At 41.7% G+C, this 14,890-nt stretch overlaps 1 protein-coding gene across 2 annotated transcripts in view; it reads right to left on the bottom strand.

The window, feature by feature from the left end:
* Nucleotides 1–2,169: 2,169 nt before the first annotated feature.
* FOXP1 (forkhead box P1) overlaps nucleotides 2,170–14,890 on the bottom strand; it is an 86,391-nt gene continuing 73,670 nt past the window's right edge. For both annotated transcript variants that reach the window (XM_059480450.1, XM_059480451.1), the window contains 2 exons: nucleotides 13,179–13,345; nucleotides 2,170–7,122 (listed from right to left, as the gene is read on the bottom strand). In XM_059480450.1, the coding sequence (XP_059336433.1) occupies nucleotides 6,978–7,122; nucleotides 13,179–13,345 (312 nt within the window). In that variant the 3' untranslated portion in view covers nucleotides 2,170–6,977. The remainder of the gene's footprint in view (nucleotides 7,123–13,178; nucleotides 13,346–14,890) is intronic.

Raw genomic sequence — 14,890 nt, 5'->3', positions numbered from 1 at the left:
CTATGCCCCAGCTCCAGGATTTGGGTAAAAAGCAGTTGTGGACACCATGGAGGCTGCAAACACACCTGAGGGCCAATCCCACCACCTGAGTCATCCCTGCTGGGGAGCATGGTGGCTTGTGGCTATGTGAGGATGAAGAGTGTTAACGTGCCAGAATTAACCACCACTGCTGAGGATGAAAGATAGCCCTGATTAACACACCATTAAATGAACGTTTAACATCATCATTGAAGACTGAGCCTGATTAATAGGTCAAGAAGGGCTAATTACACCTTGTTGTCAGGAAGGGTGCGTGTATGTGTGGCTGTGTGCAAGCGAGTGGCACCAGGAATTGCCAGTCCCTTAAATTACACCAATAATGTGAAGTTTGTCAGACTCTGTGACCATGGCCCAAGGTAAATGTCACTGATGGGATCATCTGCTGGGAGCAGGTGGGTGTGCAAGGAGCACATCAGCTGCCATGTCCTCCTGGGCCTCCAGCTCCTGAGCTTTTCCCTCTGGGACAGGAGAAACCCAGAAAAACTACTCACAGGCTCCGGTTTTCTTTGGAAATTCCTCAGAGACGCATTGCCTCACCACTGCCCATAAAAGTGCTTTTCAGCTGTGGTGGAAAACAGCGTTTCTGCCTGGAAAAGGTATTTCCCAGCTCCCTGTTGCTGGTGGAGTAGGAAGGCATTGTGTGATGTTCCATGATGGAGCAGCCAGGGAGGAGAAATGTGATTAATAACACAAAGATGATACAGAAGGTGGCCAAGAGCCAGATTTCCATCCGCTGCTCCAGGCAGCATTGACTGGGAGAGGAGGGGAAATGATGGTCCTGCTGCTCAACACAAGCTGCATGTGGCAGCATCTCTTAAGCCCAAGCCCACGGGCAGTCAGCAGATGACAAACAGGACATTTGGAACCCCAAATCATCTTTCTGAGGTGAGATGCCCAGGGAGGTGAGCAGCCAACTAATTTCTGATGGCTTTGTAGCCCCTGGCCTGCCTGCTGGTGACCTGTGTGGGGACACAGAGTCCCCCAGGAGAGGCTGAGGGCCCTGCTGGGGCTCATCCAGGGACACATTTCCTACCTGGAACTGACTCCCCCCATTTTACAGATGCACCCCACACCAAACAGCAGCTTCTGGCTCAACCCCCTCTGCCTGTGACTTTGGAAAATTTAATCCCACAAATCCTCTCCAGTTTACTAAAATCTCACTGGTGGTGGAAGTACACCACACAACCAAGGCCGAATTTGTATTCTCTGTATTTTGATTATTAAAATCTACCAGTCCGTACCATTTGGGGACACAAAATAATGAGTGTGCAAAGTTCACCTCCCCCTCCCCCCAAAAAATAGTTATCTGGTGTGATTTTATGATAGAATATTTTTATAAAATCATTTGTACTAATTTAAGCATTTATCATTATATGCAAAAAGATTTCTTGATGAGAATATTATAGACGGTGCATGTTTTTGACATTAGCATTTTATTTGGATGACTAATCTTGCAGATGTGAAATTTTAATGAATTATTCATGAAAAATCTCTCCTCTGAAATTTCAGTTTGCTGCTAATGCTAGTTATTAAACATTTTATTTTTCTTTACAAAACTTGATGAGGAAAATAAATGTGTGCTTACTCGAAAGAAAAAGAAGGTGGGTTTTTCCTTCAGCTTGTCTCAGGTGACAGTGCCAGTTGGGACTTTGCTGCTCACAGTTTTAAGGCCCAAGGGGTTGATCCTGCAAACCCCTTTTGACAGGGTGCAGTGCACATTCCCAGCCCCTCTTACCAAAGCTAACAGCACCATTATTCCCATCAGGGCACTGCACTGGGAAGGAGCTGCAGGATGAAGACCCCAACCCTTTGAGAAAGCAAATAACCCCCTGCAACCCCAGTGGGCAAAACTGAAGTACTTCCTTGGAAAAGAGGATTAATTCCTTGAATGACAGTGTCTTCCATTCTTCCAGCGTTCCAGCCTCACCCAACTGCCCTGTACAGACTGTCCACAAATCCACCACTAAAATATTCTGTACTTGGATGTGGTTGAGAAATCTCAAGGCAAGAGATGAGATTTGTCCATCCATGAATGAGCTAGGATGTGGCTGAGGTGCCCACGGCTCAGGGATGTGACATCAGAATCACTGTGAGGGGGAACAACAAAACAAGAACTTCGGACATGGCAACTTGCATTACCAGTGTGAACAACCAGCATTTTTATTGCATTTGAGAATGCTATAATGTCAGTAATTAGTACTGACTACACAACATTTTTTATTGTCTGTATCAACAGACATGGAATGATGGAATTACAGTTGATGTAAGGAATGAGTTTCTTTTATGCCTTATCAAAAAAAAAAAAAAAAAATCTTGTTACTGGCAGCACATACACACGAAGCACCATGCTAACAGTCTGGACTGTACCATTTTCATCAAGGCTTATGGGTAGAAGATACTTGGTTACCTGTTCTGGGCCCATTAAAATGCAGTCCTGAACTGCAAATTCACCTCGCAAGACTAGAATACTAAATGACTTCTGAAACATCTAAAAAATCACTCTGAGTTCATTAACCAAAGGTACCAAAGGATTTCAAAAGAGTTTAAACACGTTTGGTTTTTTTTTTTCCATGCTATAATGAACGTGAGATTATTGGCGATCTGAAAACTACAATAGTTCAAAATTATTTTAAAAAACTTTATATATATATATATTTTATGTATGTATATATATAAAATATCTAATGATCTGCAATATTTGTAGAACCAGCATCCCTGCCCCGGTCTCTCCCCAAAGCTGAGCTCCAGGAAAGGGGAGGTGCAGGACCTGCCGTGGGACTCTTGCGAGTGAGAATCAAAAAAAGGTCATTTTATTTTTTTTGTGGTCACTTGTTCTACATAAGCCTTGATTTTGTTTTTGTTTTTTTTTTTTTCTTTTTTTCATTTCGCTTCTATTGAATGCAGAAACCTAACAGGTTTTACATTTACAAACTTTTTTTTTTTTTTGTGGACAAGGAAGGCTTTGACTCTCATTCCTGACAGCGATTTACCTGATACATGGTACTACTTTCATAATGTACGCTTTTCTTTGAGAAAAAAAACATGTAACAAATTGTCTTTACATCTTGGCACCTTGTAAAGTTTTTTTTTTGTTTTTTTTATACAAAAAGCTCAATAGTTTGACACTCCCCATTATTAATCACTACTTCACTGATAAACTTTGAAAGTGTGACCCTGGAATTCATCATGCAAAATATTTACTGCAGCAGGAGAAAAACATTTTTTTTTTAAACAATTTTTTTTTCCTTTCAAATATATGAACTTTGTTTAAGACAGCCAGAAAAGGCAGTGGTAAGATAACAGAAGGGGTGGGAAAGTATCAAAAAAACCAGCTTCAACACAAAAACTGTACAAAAATGCTTCGATCAATGATAACAGGAGAAAAAAAAAATCTGTCAACTATGTTACAATTTAAAAGCTGAAAAAAAAAGTCAGGGATTTTCTCCCACATGTCAGCAAATGTCATCCAATATTCTTAAAGCAAGGATAACTAAATAAAATACATGTGCAGCGTATTCTGCAATTCCATTACATACAGTAGTTTTTTTTTCAAAGCTATTTTTTAGTATAGTTAATATAAAGCAGTTGCACAAAAAGCAAAAGGTGTTTTGACAAACAGGTCTGCATTTATTCCTTTTGAGGAATGATATCTAAAAAAAGGACCTTTCCACCTTTTCCTCCCTCCCCACCCTCCCCCCAAAAGACAAAGGCTCACACAGACACAGTGGGATATATATGTACAACATAATAAACCCCTCCCTAAAGAAGCAACTGTATATCCAAAGGGATACAGAATCAGAATTGTAAAAATCATAGTGAAGTTTGCTTGATGTAAAGCCTGAGATTTTCAGTTGGTTCTTCTGCAAGGCTGCAACACCTGCCAGATATGTTAAACTCTAATTTTTTGTTTCTTTTTCTCTTTTTTAAATTTTTTTTATTTTTGCTACAGTCTTTAGACTAAGCATGCAAGACATACAACTAAGTGCAACTGAGTGAAATGTATTTTTTATTTACTCATTCCCTAACAGTTTGGACTGAGGTATGCGTACTAACAGTTTTCTCATGCTGTTATCTTTACTCATGTCTAGCTACACATGCTGAGAATGAACTAATCTACCAGATTTTTATCCCCCTTCTGAATACCGAACTAACCAGCAAACCACTCAGTTTTGAAGCACAGGGCTCAATTCTCATGATCCCTGTCTGGCTACCGCCGGCACGTCACGAAGCTGCCTGGATATAATTTAAACCAAAAACTAAAAAAAAAAAAAAAAGAAAAAAAAAAAAAAAGAAAAAAAATTTAAAGAAAATGTTTCCAAATGACCACAGACTGCCCTTTTTTTTTTTCTTTCTTTTTTTTTTTTTTCCTTGTCTTTTTGAAACAGAAAGCAGAGTTTTATAAAAGTAACTGCCAATAAAGTTTTTTGTACCAAAGCTTATGAGTGGACAGGAGTGTTATTTCCTTATGAAAAATGCTGACCAAAAACTAAACAAAACTGAGTAAATGTGCCAAGATCAACCAAAATTAAAGCAGACATCCCAGCACAGTCCCGGAACAGAAGTGGCACACAATCTGTAGAACCAAAGACCAAAAAATTTTTTTCCTTTTTATTCTAGAAATACCATTATGTCGTCCAGTTAAATTGTGGGAGCTTTTCTGTTCTCTTCTGTGTTTTATTAAACTGTCTCCTTTATCTGATACTCTAATTTTCCACAAAATAATTGTGTCTTTGCTTTCTTCAGCTCCCTTCTCATAGCTCCCCCAGTAACACTGATTCCTAGTTTTAACCTCAAAAGCTCTCCTCGGTTCCTCTTTACAGACTTTCATTTTGGTCACTGTAAAGAATTGCAAATAAAAACTAACAACTTTGGTTCATCTACTTGGCCTTCTAAATTTTCTAGAATAAAGGAGCAGTTTCCCTCTCTGGTTAGCAATAGCCCACATCTTGTCATTTCCCTCTAAATTCTTCAACCTCCTTTGATCAACAATAAGAGGATATTTGGCTTCATAAGATAAAGCATATAACAGAGAACATAATTTACCTTTGTGTAATATCTTTGGTAATTTTAGGAAAAAAAAAGGTACAAAGAAGAATATAAATTAAGCTCTGAAAGGCTTTTCGAAATAATAAAAAAAAGCTACAGTCCTACATAAATAAATGAGTGACGGAAAAGTGGTTGCAGAATGAAAATGTTTAGGTGTTTGGTGACTGAGGTTTACTGACCTATGGCAACAGATTTTGTATGTCGTGTTTGCTTTGCAGAGCTTTGCCAGTTTTGCCTAACAAGCCCCGGCGCCAATTCTCTCCCAACTCTCCCAACTCCTCCGGCGAGGTTTCCATACTGGCTGGTATAATATTGCATAACAATCCTAACTGCAGTACTGGATTTGCACAGCTGAAAATTAACACTTTAGCATTAGTGGGGCCCCGTCCTTATTAACTCCCGTAACAAGTTCAATCTGAAATCTAATTTGTATTCAAACAGATTAACGCCACCGAGCAATCCTGAACTGATGTTTAACCGTGAAACATCACCATGTACAGTAACAACTTAATGAAGTCATCTTTCCAACCACTATTTGCAAATGCAAATGTAAAAAAAACAATAGAAAAAAATAAAGTTGTAATAATAAATGCTTAGGTGCCCATCTTGGTAATCTTAGATATTCCAGAAAGATGTGTTGACCCATTAGAACTCGTGTTAAACAACCGAGAACCTGCCACTGTACTATTCATTCTCTACTAAAAGTGAACTCTGTTGGTGCTGCATATGTTTCTTTGTGCTGTTCAATTTTGTGGCATTTGCTAATATTCACCGTTGCTGCCAAAAAAAAAAAATAAAAAAAAAAAAAAATCAAAAAACCTAAACAAAACAAGAATATATTAAAAATACTGCTTTGTGGAATGAATCTGTGTTGCTTCCTACAGTGTTTCTATGTTCATCTGTCATTCATTCTCATTCTTGCAGTACTTCGTTCCTCTCTCTCCGTTGGACAACCCTTCCACATGTATCGTGCAGCATTTGGGACCTTTTCAAAAAACAACAACAAAGAAGGAGACACCGAAATGGAATGTTTTCCATAGCTAAAGAAAACATGGTGGCATCTGAAGGAAACTGGAATGAATGACAGAAAAAACTACAAACAATTCAATGACATTCAGCTTCGTATAATAAAAACACCTATTAACATTCATCACAAAGTACAGAAAACGTTGAAGCCTCCGAGAGGCCCTGGGCCCAGATGAGGCCTGAGGTCAGAACTTAAAATGGCAGAGGAGAAGTGGGGCGGGGGAATAAAAGCAATACATTAAAGAGTTTGGGATAATTTTTTCTTTGAACCCCTCCCCGATATACACACTCACACGCACGCACACATACCCACACACGTGCACACACAGGCCTTCCCCATCCCAAATGGAAGCAAAAAAAAAAAAAAAAAAGAAACCAACCAACAAAACAAAAAAAAAATGGAGTAAAGGCAGTGATAATCAACATGCAGTACTGTGCAAATATGTTGTCCATTGGAATCCTTAAAATCTGGGCAAAGACTTGATCTGCAGTTCAGGTGTACATGCTCAGTTTGATGTCCTCAAGTGTCCAAAATTGGCAGGACCTGCAGTCCACAGCTGGCTGCTAAATGCAAGTGAATCAGTTTAGCAAATTTACAACACTGATGTTGACTGTAAGAGAGGAAAATCCCAAGTACCAAACAAGTCCATCCAATGCACAGAGTACAAATTCCTTTTTTCAACAAAAAGTAGAAAAATCAAAAATACTCCCAAATGGGATACTTGATGGCACTAAGAGTTAACATATTTCATAGTTGTCAAAGTGGACTGAGAATCCTCCAGACTGTACAATAATGGAGAGATTTCACAGCTAAGTTTGACGTGTTCTTCCAATCTTCATTCTCAGGATAACGATGTCAGACATATTCATTCTATGTCCTCATTTACAGGTTCATCTTCATAATCTCTGTCGTGATCAAAATCTGGACTGTGGTTGGCTGTTGTCACTAAGGATAGTGGGCCTTCATTTTCATCTGGGTCTAATGGTTCTTCTTTGACATGCACAGGGTGCCTGGGAAAACGAAACAGCAGACAATCAGCAAGTTGCTCATTAAAAAATGGTTTTGACAGCACAGGTGGTTTGGGGAGAAAGGCAAAGGTGGTTTGGGGGGTTCAGACATGGAGGGCCAGGTCTGAGAGCTCCAGGCCACCAAGGAGAAGACCCTCAATGTCTGTGCTGGCCACAAAAGCCAAGCGAAGCACAATCTCCCAGGTAACAATCAAGAGAACAAGAGTGAACAGCCTTAAGTTTCCCCACAGGAGGTTTAGTTTGGATTTTACAAAAATTTCTTCACAGAAAGAGTGATCAAACACTGGAACAGGCTGCCCAGGGGAGTGATGCAGTCACTGCATCCAGAAGCCTTCAGAAAACGTGGATGTGACACTTAAAACACGGTTTAGTGGCGGGCTTGGCAGTGCTGGGTTAATGGCTGGACTCAACGATCCTGAAGGGCTTTTCCAAGCTTAATGATTCTAAGATTCCAGGCAGGCTGTGCCAGGCAGGCAGCACTCAGCCTCCCCGGGAAAACACTCTGGGAGGAGCACCTCGATAGGGTTTCTGTCTTGGGATGGGGAGAAAACGCTCTCAGCTGACACATTAAGTTAATATGATCTTTGGATAAATAAGTGGAATGTGCATCCGAGGGGGAAGGCAGGGCCTGCCCAGGCCTCGGCGCGGGCCGGGCTAATCATCCTCGCTGCGTGTGCAGCGTCTCTCGTTAACATGCAGAACCTGTGAGACAACTCTCCAGAGGACGACCCCAAGTGAGGTTCTATCATTAATCAACTTCAAGCAAACACAGCAAAGAGACACCATGATACATGCTTTAAACTCCAAATTAATGCATATTTTTACAAACTGTCAATAAGGGAAGAAAAGCCCTGCCAGGAAACACAAACAGAGAGGAAAAGGCTTGCTCAACACAACAATATGATAAGAAAGCACAGTCCTAACGAGAATAATAACACTGTCAGCTGTAAACAAGGCAGAACATGATCCCCAGCTCATGGTGGGCACAAGGATGTACTAAAAAGATGAGATCTGCCAAATTTCTCATTACAGCAAAGCACATGAATAACCCACAGGGGAATGGGGTTTGGTCATTCAAAACGGGTATGATAACAATTGAAAAATGTTGTTCGTAAATCATATTTACAACAAATCCTATACAAATACAAATTACCTTTTTCTACCTCTCTTTCTTTTTTTTTTTTTGTTCAGCAGCTTTTGAAATGTAAAGTAGCCATGTGAGTCAATAGTGTCTTGTTAGTGGGACTTTATAGGAAAGTAGGATTTTATTGACATTACCAAGTATTAATAATGCGACACAGCGATGGAGACCCTGTTTGCTTCCTAAATAATTGATGTTGTAGGCAATCCCTTAAAATAAAGTGTTAATGAGTTCAAGTCCCACTCTGTCTCTCACTGAGTTGATAACCACCTCCAAGACTCATGTTTTTCCTCTGTGCAGGCTGATTTAACCCTTTCACATATGCAGCATGAACACACAACCTGAAGCACACACCTTCACTGTAAGAACTTTTCTTCTGTTTGCACAGCTTTGCTTTAAAATGAGTGATTTAAAATAGCTGCATTGTATTTTATGCTTTGTGTGGATAGCAACGACAACACTGTTTGTACTCCGCTGCACGGAGAGACAGCAAGGATAAATCACTGGGCAGGGAAAATGTACTCAGCATCTACAGACAGTCCAAAGCCTTGTCTAATTCAAGTGAGCCAGTTGTACCCTTGTATCCTGTTTATTTCTTTATTCAGACTTGAGCCTGGATAAGTTAGGAAGCATCCAACTGCTGACTACAGACAATTCAAATGTGAGCTGTGAATGCCTTTCAAGTCCCTGCTTGTTTCAACTTTTTGAGTTGTAAAGTGCTAGATCAATACTCAAGTATTAAGTGCACCTTCCAACTCATCCAAAGGAACACTGAGAGAAGTGATGCAGTATCCATGGACACACACCTTTTCCCATCAAATCCACTAAAATGTATCCCATCAACACACCTCTGGGAGCAAAGAGGTTCCTCTGCATGTCACATACTTTTTGAAAAAATTACACACCAAGAACATGGCTCATACTGTTTTTAACCTAACTAGTGAAATAGGGGTAAAGAAAAAACTGGAAGGAGAAAATTCAAGGATCAGAGGTTAAGAATTGGCAAAAACTTAAGAGAAGCTGGAGGTGTGCATGCGCTACCTGTCCCAGCAGCTCATGGCCTCGGTGAATATTAAACTATGCTGAATACCTGCAACTAGAAAAACTTAATATTATGAATAGGCTGTGGGGCCCCTCACTTGGGAGAAAACATGAAATGAAAAACAGAAGAAAAAGGGGGAAAGAGCAGCTGCACTGAGAGCCCAATAAAGCCTGTGCTACTTGGCCTTTATGGCAGTGATCTTTTTTACTGCTGTTTTAATGTCAAAGTCTTGCTTTTTTGCTTTCTGGTTTTGATGCTGCCGCTGCTGGGCTTATTTTTGTTTAGTTTTTTTTTTTTTAAAGTATTATTTTTGAAAACACAGAAGGGAAATTTTCAAAGGAGGCATGAGAACACGTCACGTGCAGCAGAGAGGCCTTGGTGCGTGGAGTGGAGTTTCACCAAAGGCTGCCCAGTGTCCCAATGCATCCCCACCACCTCAGGTTAGACAGGTGCTCACGGTGCTCAAAACCACTCTAAGTGCTGTGAAAGCTCATTCAAAGGTCCCCAAACCTTTCCAAAGCAAACTCTGCCCCTCTTCTGGTTTTGTTATGAAACCAGGTGAAACCAGGTGGTTTTAACTGAGGTTCTCTTTGAGGTTTGGTGTGATTCCCAGAGGTCAAAAACCAAAACTTGAAGTGTGAGAAGCAACAGAAGTTATGAAAAGCTCTGCACAACCCTGAGTGAGACAAAACCAGAAAGGGCCACAAAGCCACAGGGAGCAGAGTCACACCAGTCCCCCCAGCACCTCACATGTTGCACAAACATCAGACAGTGAGCTTGGCAAAACCTCCATCCCCTAAATGAGGAGGTTATCGGGGTAACACAACCCCCAGGGACAGAGCTGCAAGGAAAACAATGCCAAAAAATTCCAACTCCTTGTGTATTCTCTCAGATGTAACCACAAAATGGCACATGAGGAGGAAACCTTCCTGAATCTGTGATTTTTCTCAAACATTTCTAAGCAACTGAAATAAATAAGCTTAAATAATCTTGAAGGCAAAGGGAGACTTTCATATCCTCTCAAGTTAAGACTGAATTTCTATTTACCACCTCAACAAATCCTCAAAACGGGGAAGGAAAACTTCCTTTAGAGACTGAAGAATTCAGTCTGCTGAATTACAGAAAAGGTAAATGCTGGGTTAAGCGACAAGAAAAAGAAAGGGGAGGGGGAAAGAAGGCAAAGAAAAGAAAGGGTTTCCCATTTCTGTTTTCACAGCAGCAGAAATTCAGCACATTCCTTTTAAGTAATGCCTGGGACTCCAGAAGGGGTTAACAATAAATAACCTTGCTGAACACAGATTCCCCTTCTTTTCACATCTGAGTAATTCTTTTGTTTGTCCACTCTGGGAACAGAGGAGTTTTTAATAAAGCTGACTGTTGTTTAAAGCCACTGAGTTCTGGTGGTGCACACAGCATGGAGTAGTTTGCTTTGTGGCTACCTTTGGAGCATATCAGGATGAAAGTGTTATGTCCCCAAGCTGTAATTATGCGACTACTTTCTAGTGTTTCAAAAGGAGGGAGAGAGAAGGGAAAAAAAACCCACCCTAGCTGTGGTTCAATGTGTCATAAAAAGGAAACGAATGAGCGGTAATAAGACTTCAGCTAGAGTGTTAGACTTCTTAGCTGTCATGTTAACAAGGTCCTTTAAACCTTACAATAAAGTTTAAAACTTGATTTCTTCCAATACACTGAAATTGTTTAAAAAATATTTTGCATAATGACAAGGAAATCTGTTCTGAGAAAAAAAATGAACATGTTGTTAACAAAGCAGGAGCATGGAAAACAAAAAGGTTTCACAGCGTCTGTGAAGTCGCTGTTGACTTATGTTTTTATTTAGTAAACAGGGTAAACCCTATGACGTGTGAATGGTGTTCTGGCTTTAGATCCCTTCAAACTACCTAGAAACACCATTATAATGGGGAAGCTCTGAGGCTGGTATTGGAACATCACCCGGCCACATTTTACTTAAGCAAAAAAGAAATGTTCAGCAGAGAACACATATATTATCAATTCTGAGAAAATGAAAACACTCAGGAAACAATCATTTCCATATTACAACAGAAAATTGGATTTTCTGGTGAATAATGAAAATGAGGCATCACTCCCCCCAACCTCCTCTCTCTCCACTATTTGTTCTGTGCCCCTCACCTTGGTATCAATGTGCTAAGAGATGATTATTAAGTGCAACAAAGGCCACAGCTATGCACAGTTCTGGAAGATGTCCTACCCTGTTTCAACTCAGTTATTTTTCCCTCCTCTCAGTCTATTCAAAGACAAGGAAACCTTAGGTGAAATGAGAAGTGCATGAACTGCACTAGCCTTGAACTTGCAAAAAAATAATTACTCGGATTAACACAACATCATAAACGTTCATCCTTGTCTGTTAGGCCAGGAGAAACCCTTGGGAGAAGTCTTGTTTCTTGAAAAAAGTCATGTCCCTCCACTCCTCCTTCACGCCAGCCCTGCGTGGTCACAGGCAGAGGATAACAAATTGTGACTAAAAGTGCCTGGAGATGAATCCGTCTGTGAGAGACGGAAAGTGTGTCATGCAACGTTACTTTGGGAGAGATAATTAATACTGCACAAACAATCACTGGAAAAGCTAAACACATTATTTGAATGTTTTGAAGTCAATGGTAAAAGACAATGTTTAAATTAATTATTAATTAAAAATGAATGTTGCCATCTTTAAAGATTTTTTTTTCAAAGCACTTTGTGCACTGATTTAAAACACTGCGATATCAAAGTATCCAGAGCCTCAGATTCCTTCGTGCCCCCTCCCCTCTGACAACACATTATGCAGGTGGGAAACTTTTTTGCCATTAAATGCTAATTAGTTTCACAACTAATTACTACCGTGGTATTAGGTTAATGTTTTTTCTACTTTTTGATTTAGACTTACTTTTGTAAATCCCTTATTCAAATTACTTTGAAGTAAAAGACTACAAATTAGTTCTCTTTTTAATGTGAAATGTGAGCCCTGGCAAGGCAGCCAGTAATTTTACAGGCTGTTTTAAGGAGCAGGGGGAAGACGGGCAGCACGGTCACTCACGGGTACCCAACGGCTCCGCCGAGCTTTCGGGAACGCCAGCACTTGTAAACTCCGGCTTCCTCACCAGCCGCCAATTACCCGGCGTGTGATGTGAGGGGAGGGGGGAGTTTACAGCTTTGCAAACTCACTCCGTCACCCCATAAATACCGCACACACCCATCGGGGCATCACACCCTTCCTGCCTTACCCTTTCCTGCGCCCGCCCGCCGCCCGGGTGCCGCTCGCGCTGAGCGGGGCAGGCGAGCCCCCGCCACTTCGTGCGGTTATAGACGCGCTCATTACGCCGCCGTCTGTTGCTATAATGCCCCTAATTAATTCTCCTTTTGATATTTTAAGAGCAATCTATAAATCACACAGACCTTCCTGTTAATGCTTAGCAAGAGCGTTTTGTGTTGAGTGGGTTTTTTTTGACTCGCCAAACAAGCCCATTTCCAAGCTCTGCCCCACGGGCCGTGCTCATCACGCCATCCAAAGGGGAGAGAAATCATCCAAAGATTTTCTCCAAGAAGCACAGCTGCCTATGAGGTTTTGGAAGGTTTACAGAAGAGAACTGCAAACAAGTGAACAATTTTATAAGCCCTGTGTCCTTCTTGGACTGAAGTGAGCTGATCAGTTTTATACGGAAACTAGTAAATGGCTCTTTTATGTTCAAACCACCCTACGCATGTCCCCAGATGGAGGCAGATGTCTGCTCTTGCTGCTCCATCCATGAAGCTCAGCAAGGAGCCAGGAGTCTCCAGAGTCACCCTTGAGCAGATGGTAGGACAAGACCTAGAGCCAGCACGTGCCTCTGCTGTACTTACATTGCTTGCATAGGGGAACGTCCTGGACTGCTGTCACTCCCGTTACTGTTCGTATGCTCCATTGCACCATTGAGCTCTTCCCTCATCGCGCTGGCTAAATTGCCCAGAGTGGGATTTCCCATGGAAGCAGTAGTGTATAGAGGTATACTGTTCTCAGCCATTGAAGCCTGCCAAGGACACAAACAAATCCATGAAGAGCCATGACTAATGTTTTTATACACTGCACAACACACTTACTCTTTCCAAAACATTCTCCACATTTACATTATTTGCAATTACAGGTTCTTTTAAATATTGTACTTTCTGATAGGTATTACCCTGGTTCCATCAAGGGAAATTTAACATCATTTAGATCTGGGTTTAAGGATTCATAGCTGCATTGGCTTATAAGAGGATGGAGCCTTCCATTCCCTATTTGGAATTACACACCCTGGAAAAAAGAAAATGTACTTTCCCTATTTTTGCTTCATGAAATTATGTTTGGGGCTTTGGGGTATTTTTTGTGGCTTAGGTGTGGGCTTTGTTTCTAATGAAATGGGGAAAAAAACTGGAACTGGCTCAGCTGATAACTCCTTCCCACTGGAGTGAGCGGGCACCAAGCAGGAGTGCAGCATCACAGAGTTTGATTTTCCTTGGGACATGTGTGAGGCTGCCATCAGTGCTAACTGGATCAGAGCTGCACCAATCTACCTGAGAGCCGAACCACTCCATGTGGAATTTTTTAAACCTCAGCAACTCAATTCTTACCTTAGTTGTTACAGATCTGACTGTTTTATTTTGATTTTTCCCTTTGTTCTAAGGAAACACCGTGCAGTGGCACACTGGAGTTAACTTTCTAAATGGAAATCTTTGTAGGAAGAGAATGAACTGTTAAATATTTTCCTTCTGATTCCCACCGTTCTGCCTGCTAATATTTACTGTGTGTCAGCATTAGCTCATGTTGACAGCACAGTCCCGGCCCGGCGCAGCAGCGGTGGGAACGCAGAAACCCCGAGCCCCGGAGGAGCCCAGTGTTTGGTGGGGATGGGAGGCACTGGAACGGGAGGGAGGCACAGGATGGGAGGCACAGGGATGGGAGGTACAGCTTTCCAAGGCTGCAGCGCCCAGGGACTGGAAGGACATTTAACCATTTCACCCATCCCAGCCGGATCTGGCTGACATCATCCATGTCAGTGCCAGGCAGCCACAGACGCTGGCTCGGCAGCACTTGACCTGCTCTGGGGAGAGGTCAGCTGGCTGCAGTGGCCAAGCAAAAAAAATCCATCAGGCTGGGTCTGCGTGATGCAAACCTGGCCCATGAGAGGGGAATCCACGCAAATGTACTGCTCACCAAACACTCTTGCCTGCTCCTAATTCGTGGGGCAGAACTCCTCGCTTGCTGCCAGACGGCAGTTTGACCCAGGCAAGCAGAGCCAGAGAAAGGGTGGGGGAAGATGGGATGGGAAGGGAGGGCAGGACCAGCCCTCACTGCAGCATCTCCAGGAGCACAGCCCCTTTTATTCTTCCTTACATTGACCTCTCCATGTGCAGCCCTATGTGTCACACGTGATTACAAAAGCTATTCTAACGGGGAGGATTATTTTTATCTTCTTGATTCAACAACCGGCAAACTCATTGTGATTAGGGGATGCAAAGAATGGTTCACATTTCCTGCACTTGGCAAAATAATGACTCAAGTTCTTCACCCACAGTGATAACTTGTAATTGCAGTA

The sequence above is a fragment of the Ammospiza nelsoni genome, chromosome 11, assembly GCF_027579445.1.
Source record: "Ammospiza nelsoni isolate bAmmNel1 chromosome 11, bAmmNel1.pri, whole genome shotgun sequence".
In the NCBI taxonomy this organism is placed as follows: Eukaryota; Metazoa; Chordata; class Aves; order Passeriformes; family Passerellidae; genus Ammospiza; species Ammospiza nelsoni.
The sequence above is the reverse complement of the archived record's forward strand: the minus strand, read 5'-3'. Positions and strand labels throughout refer to the sequence as shown.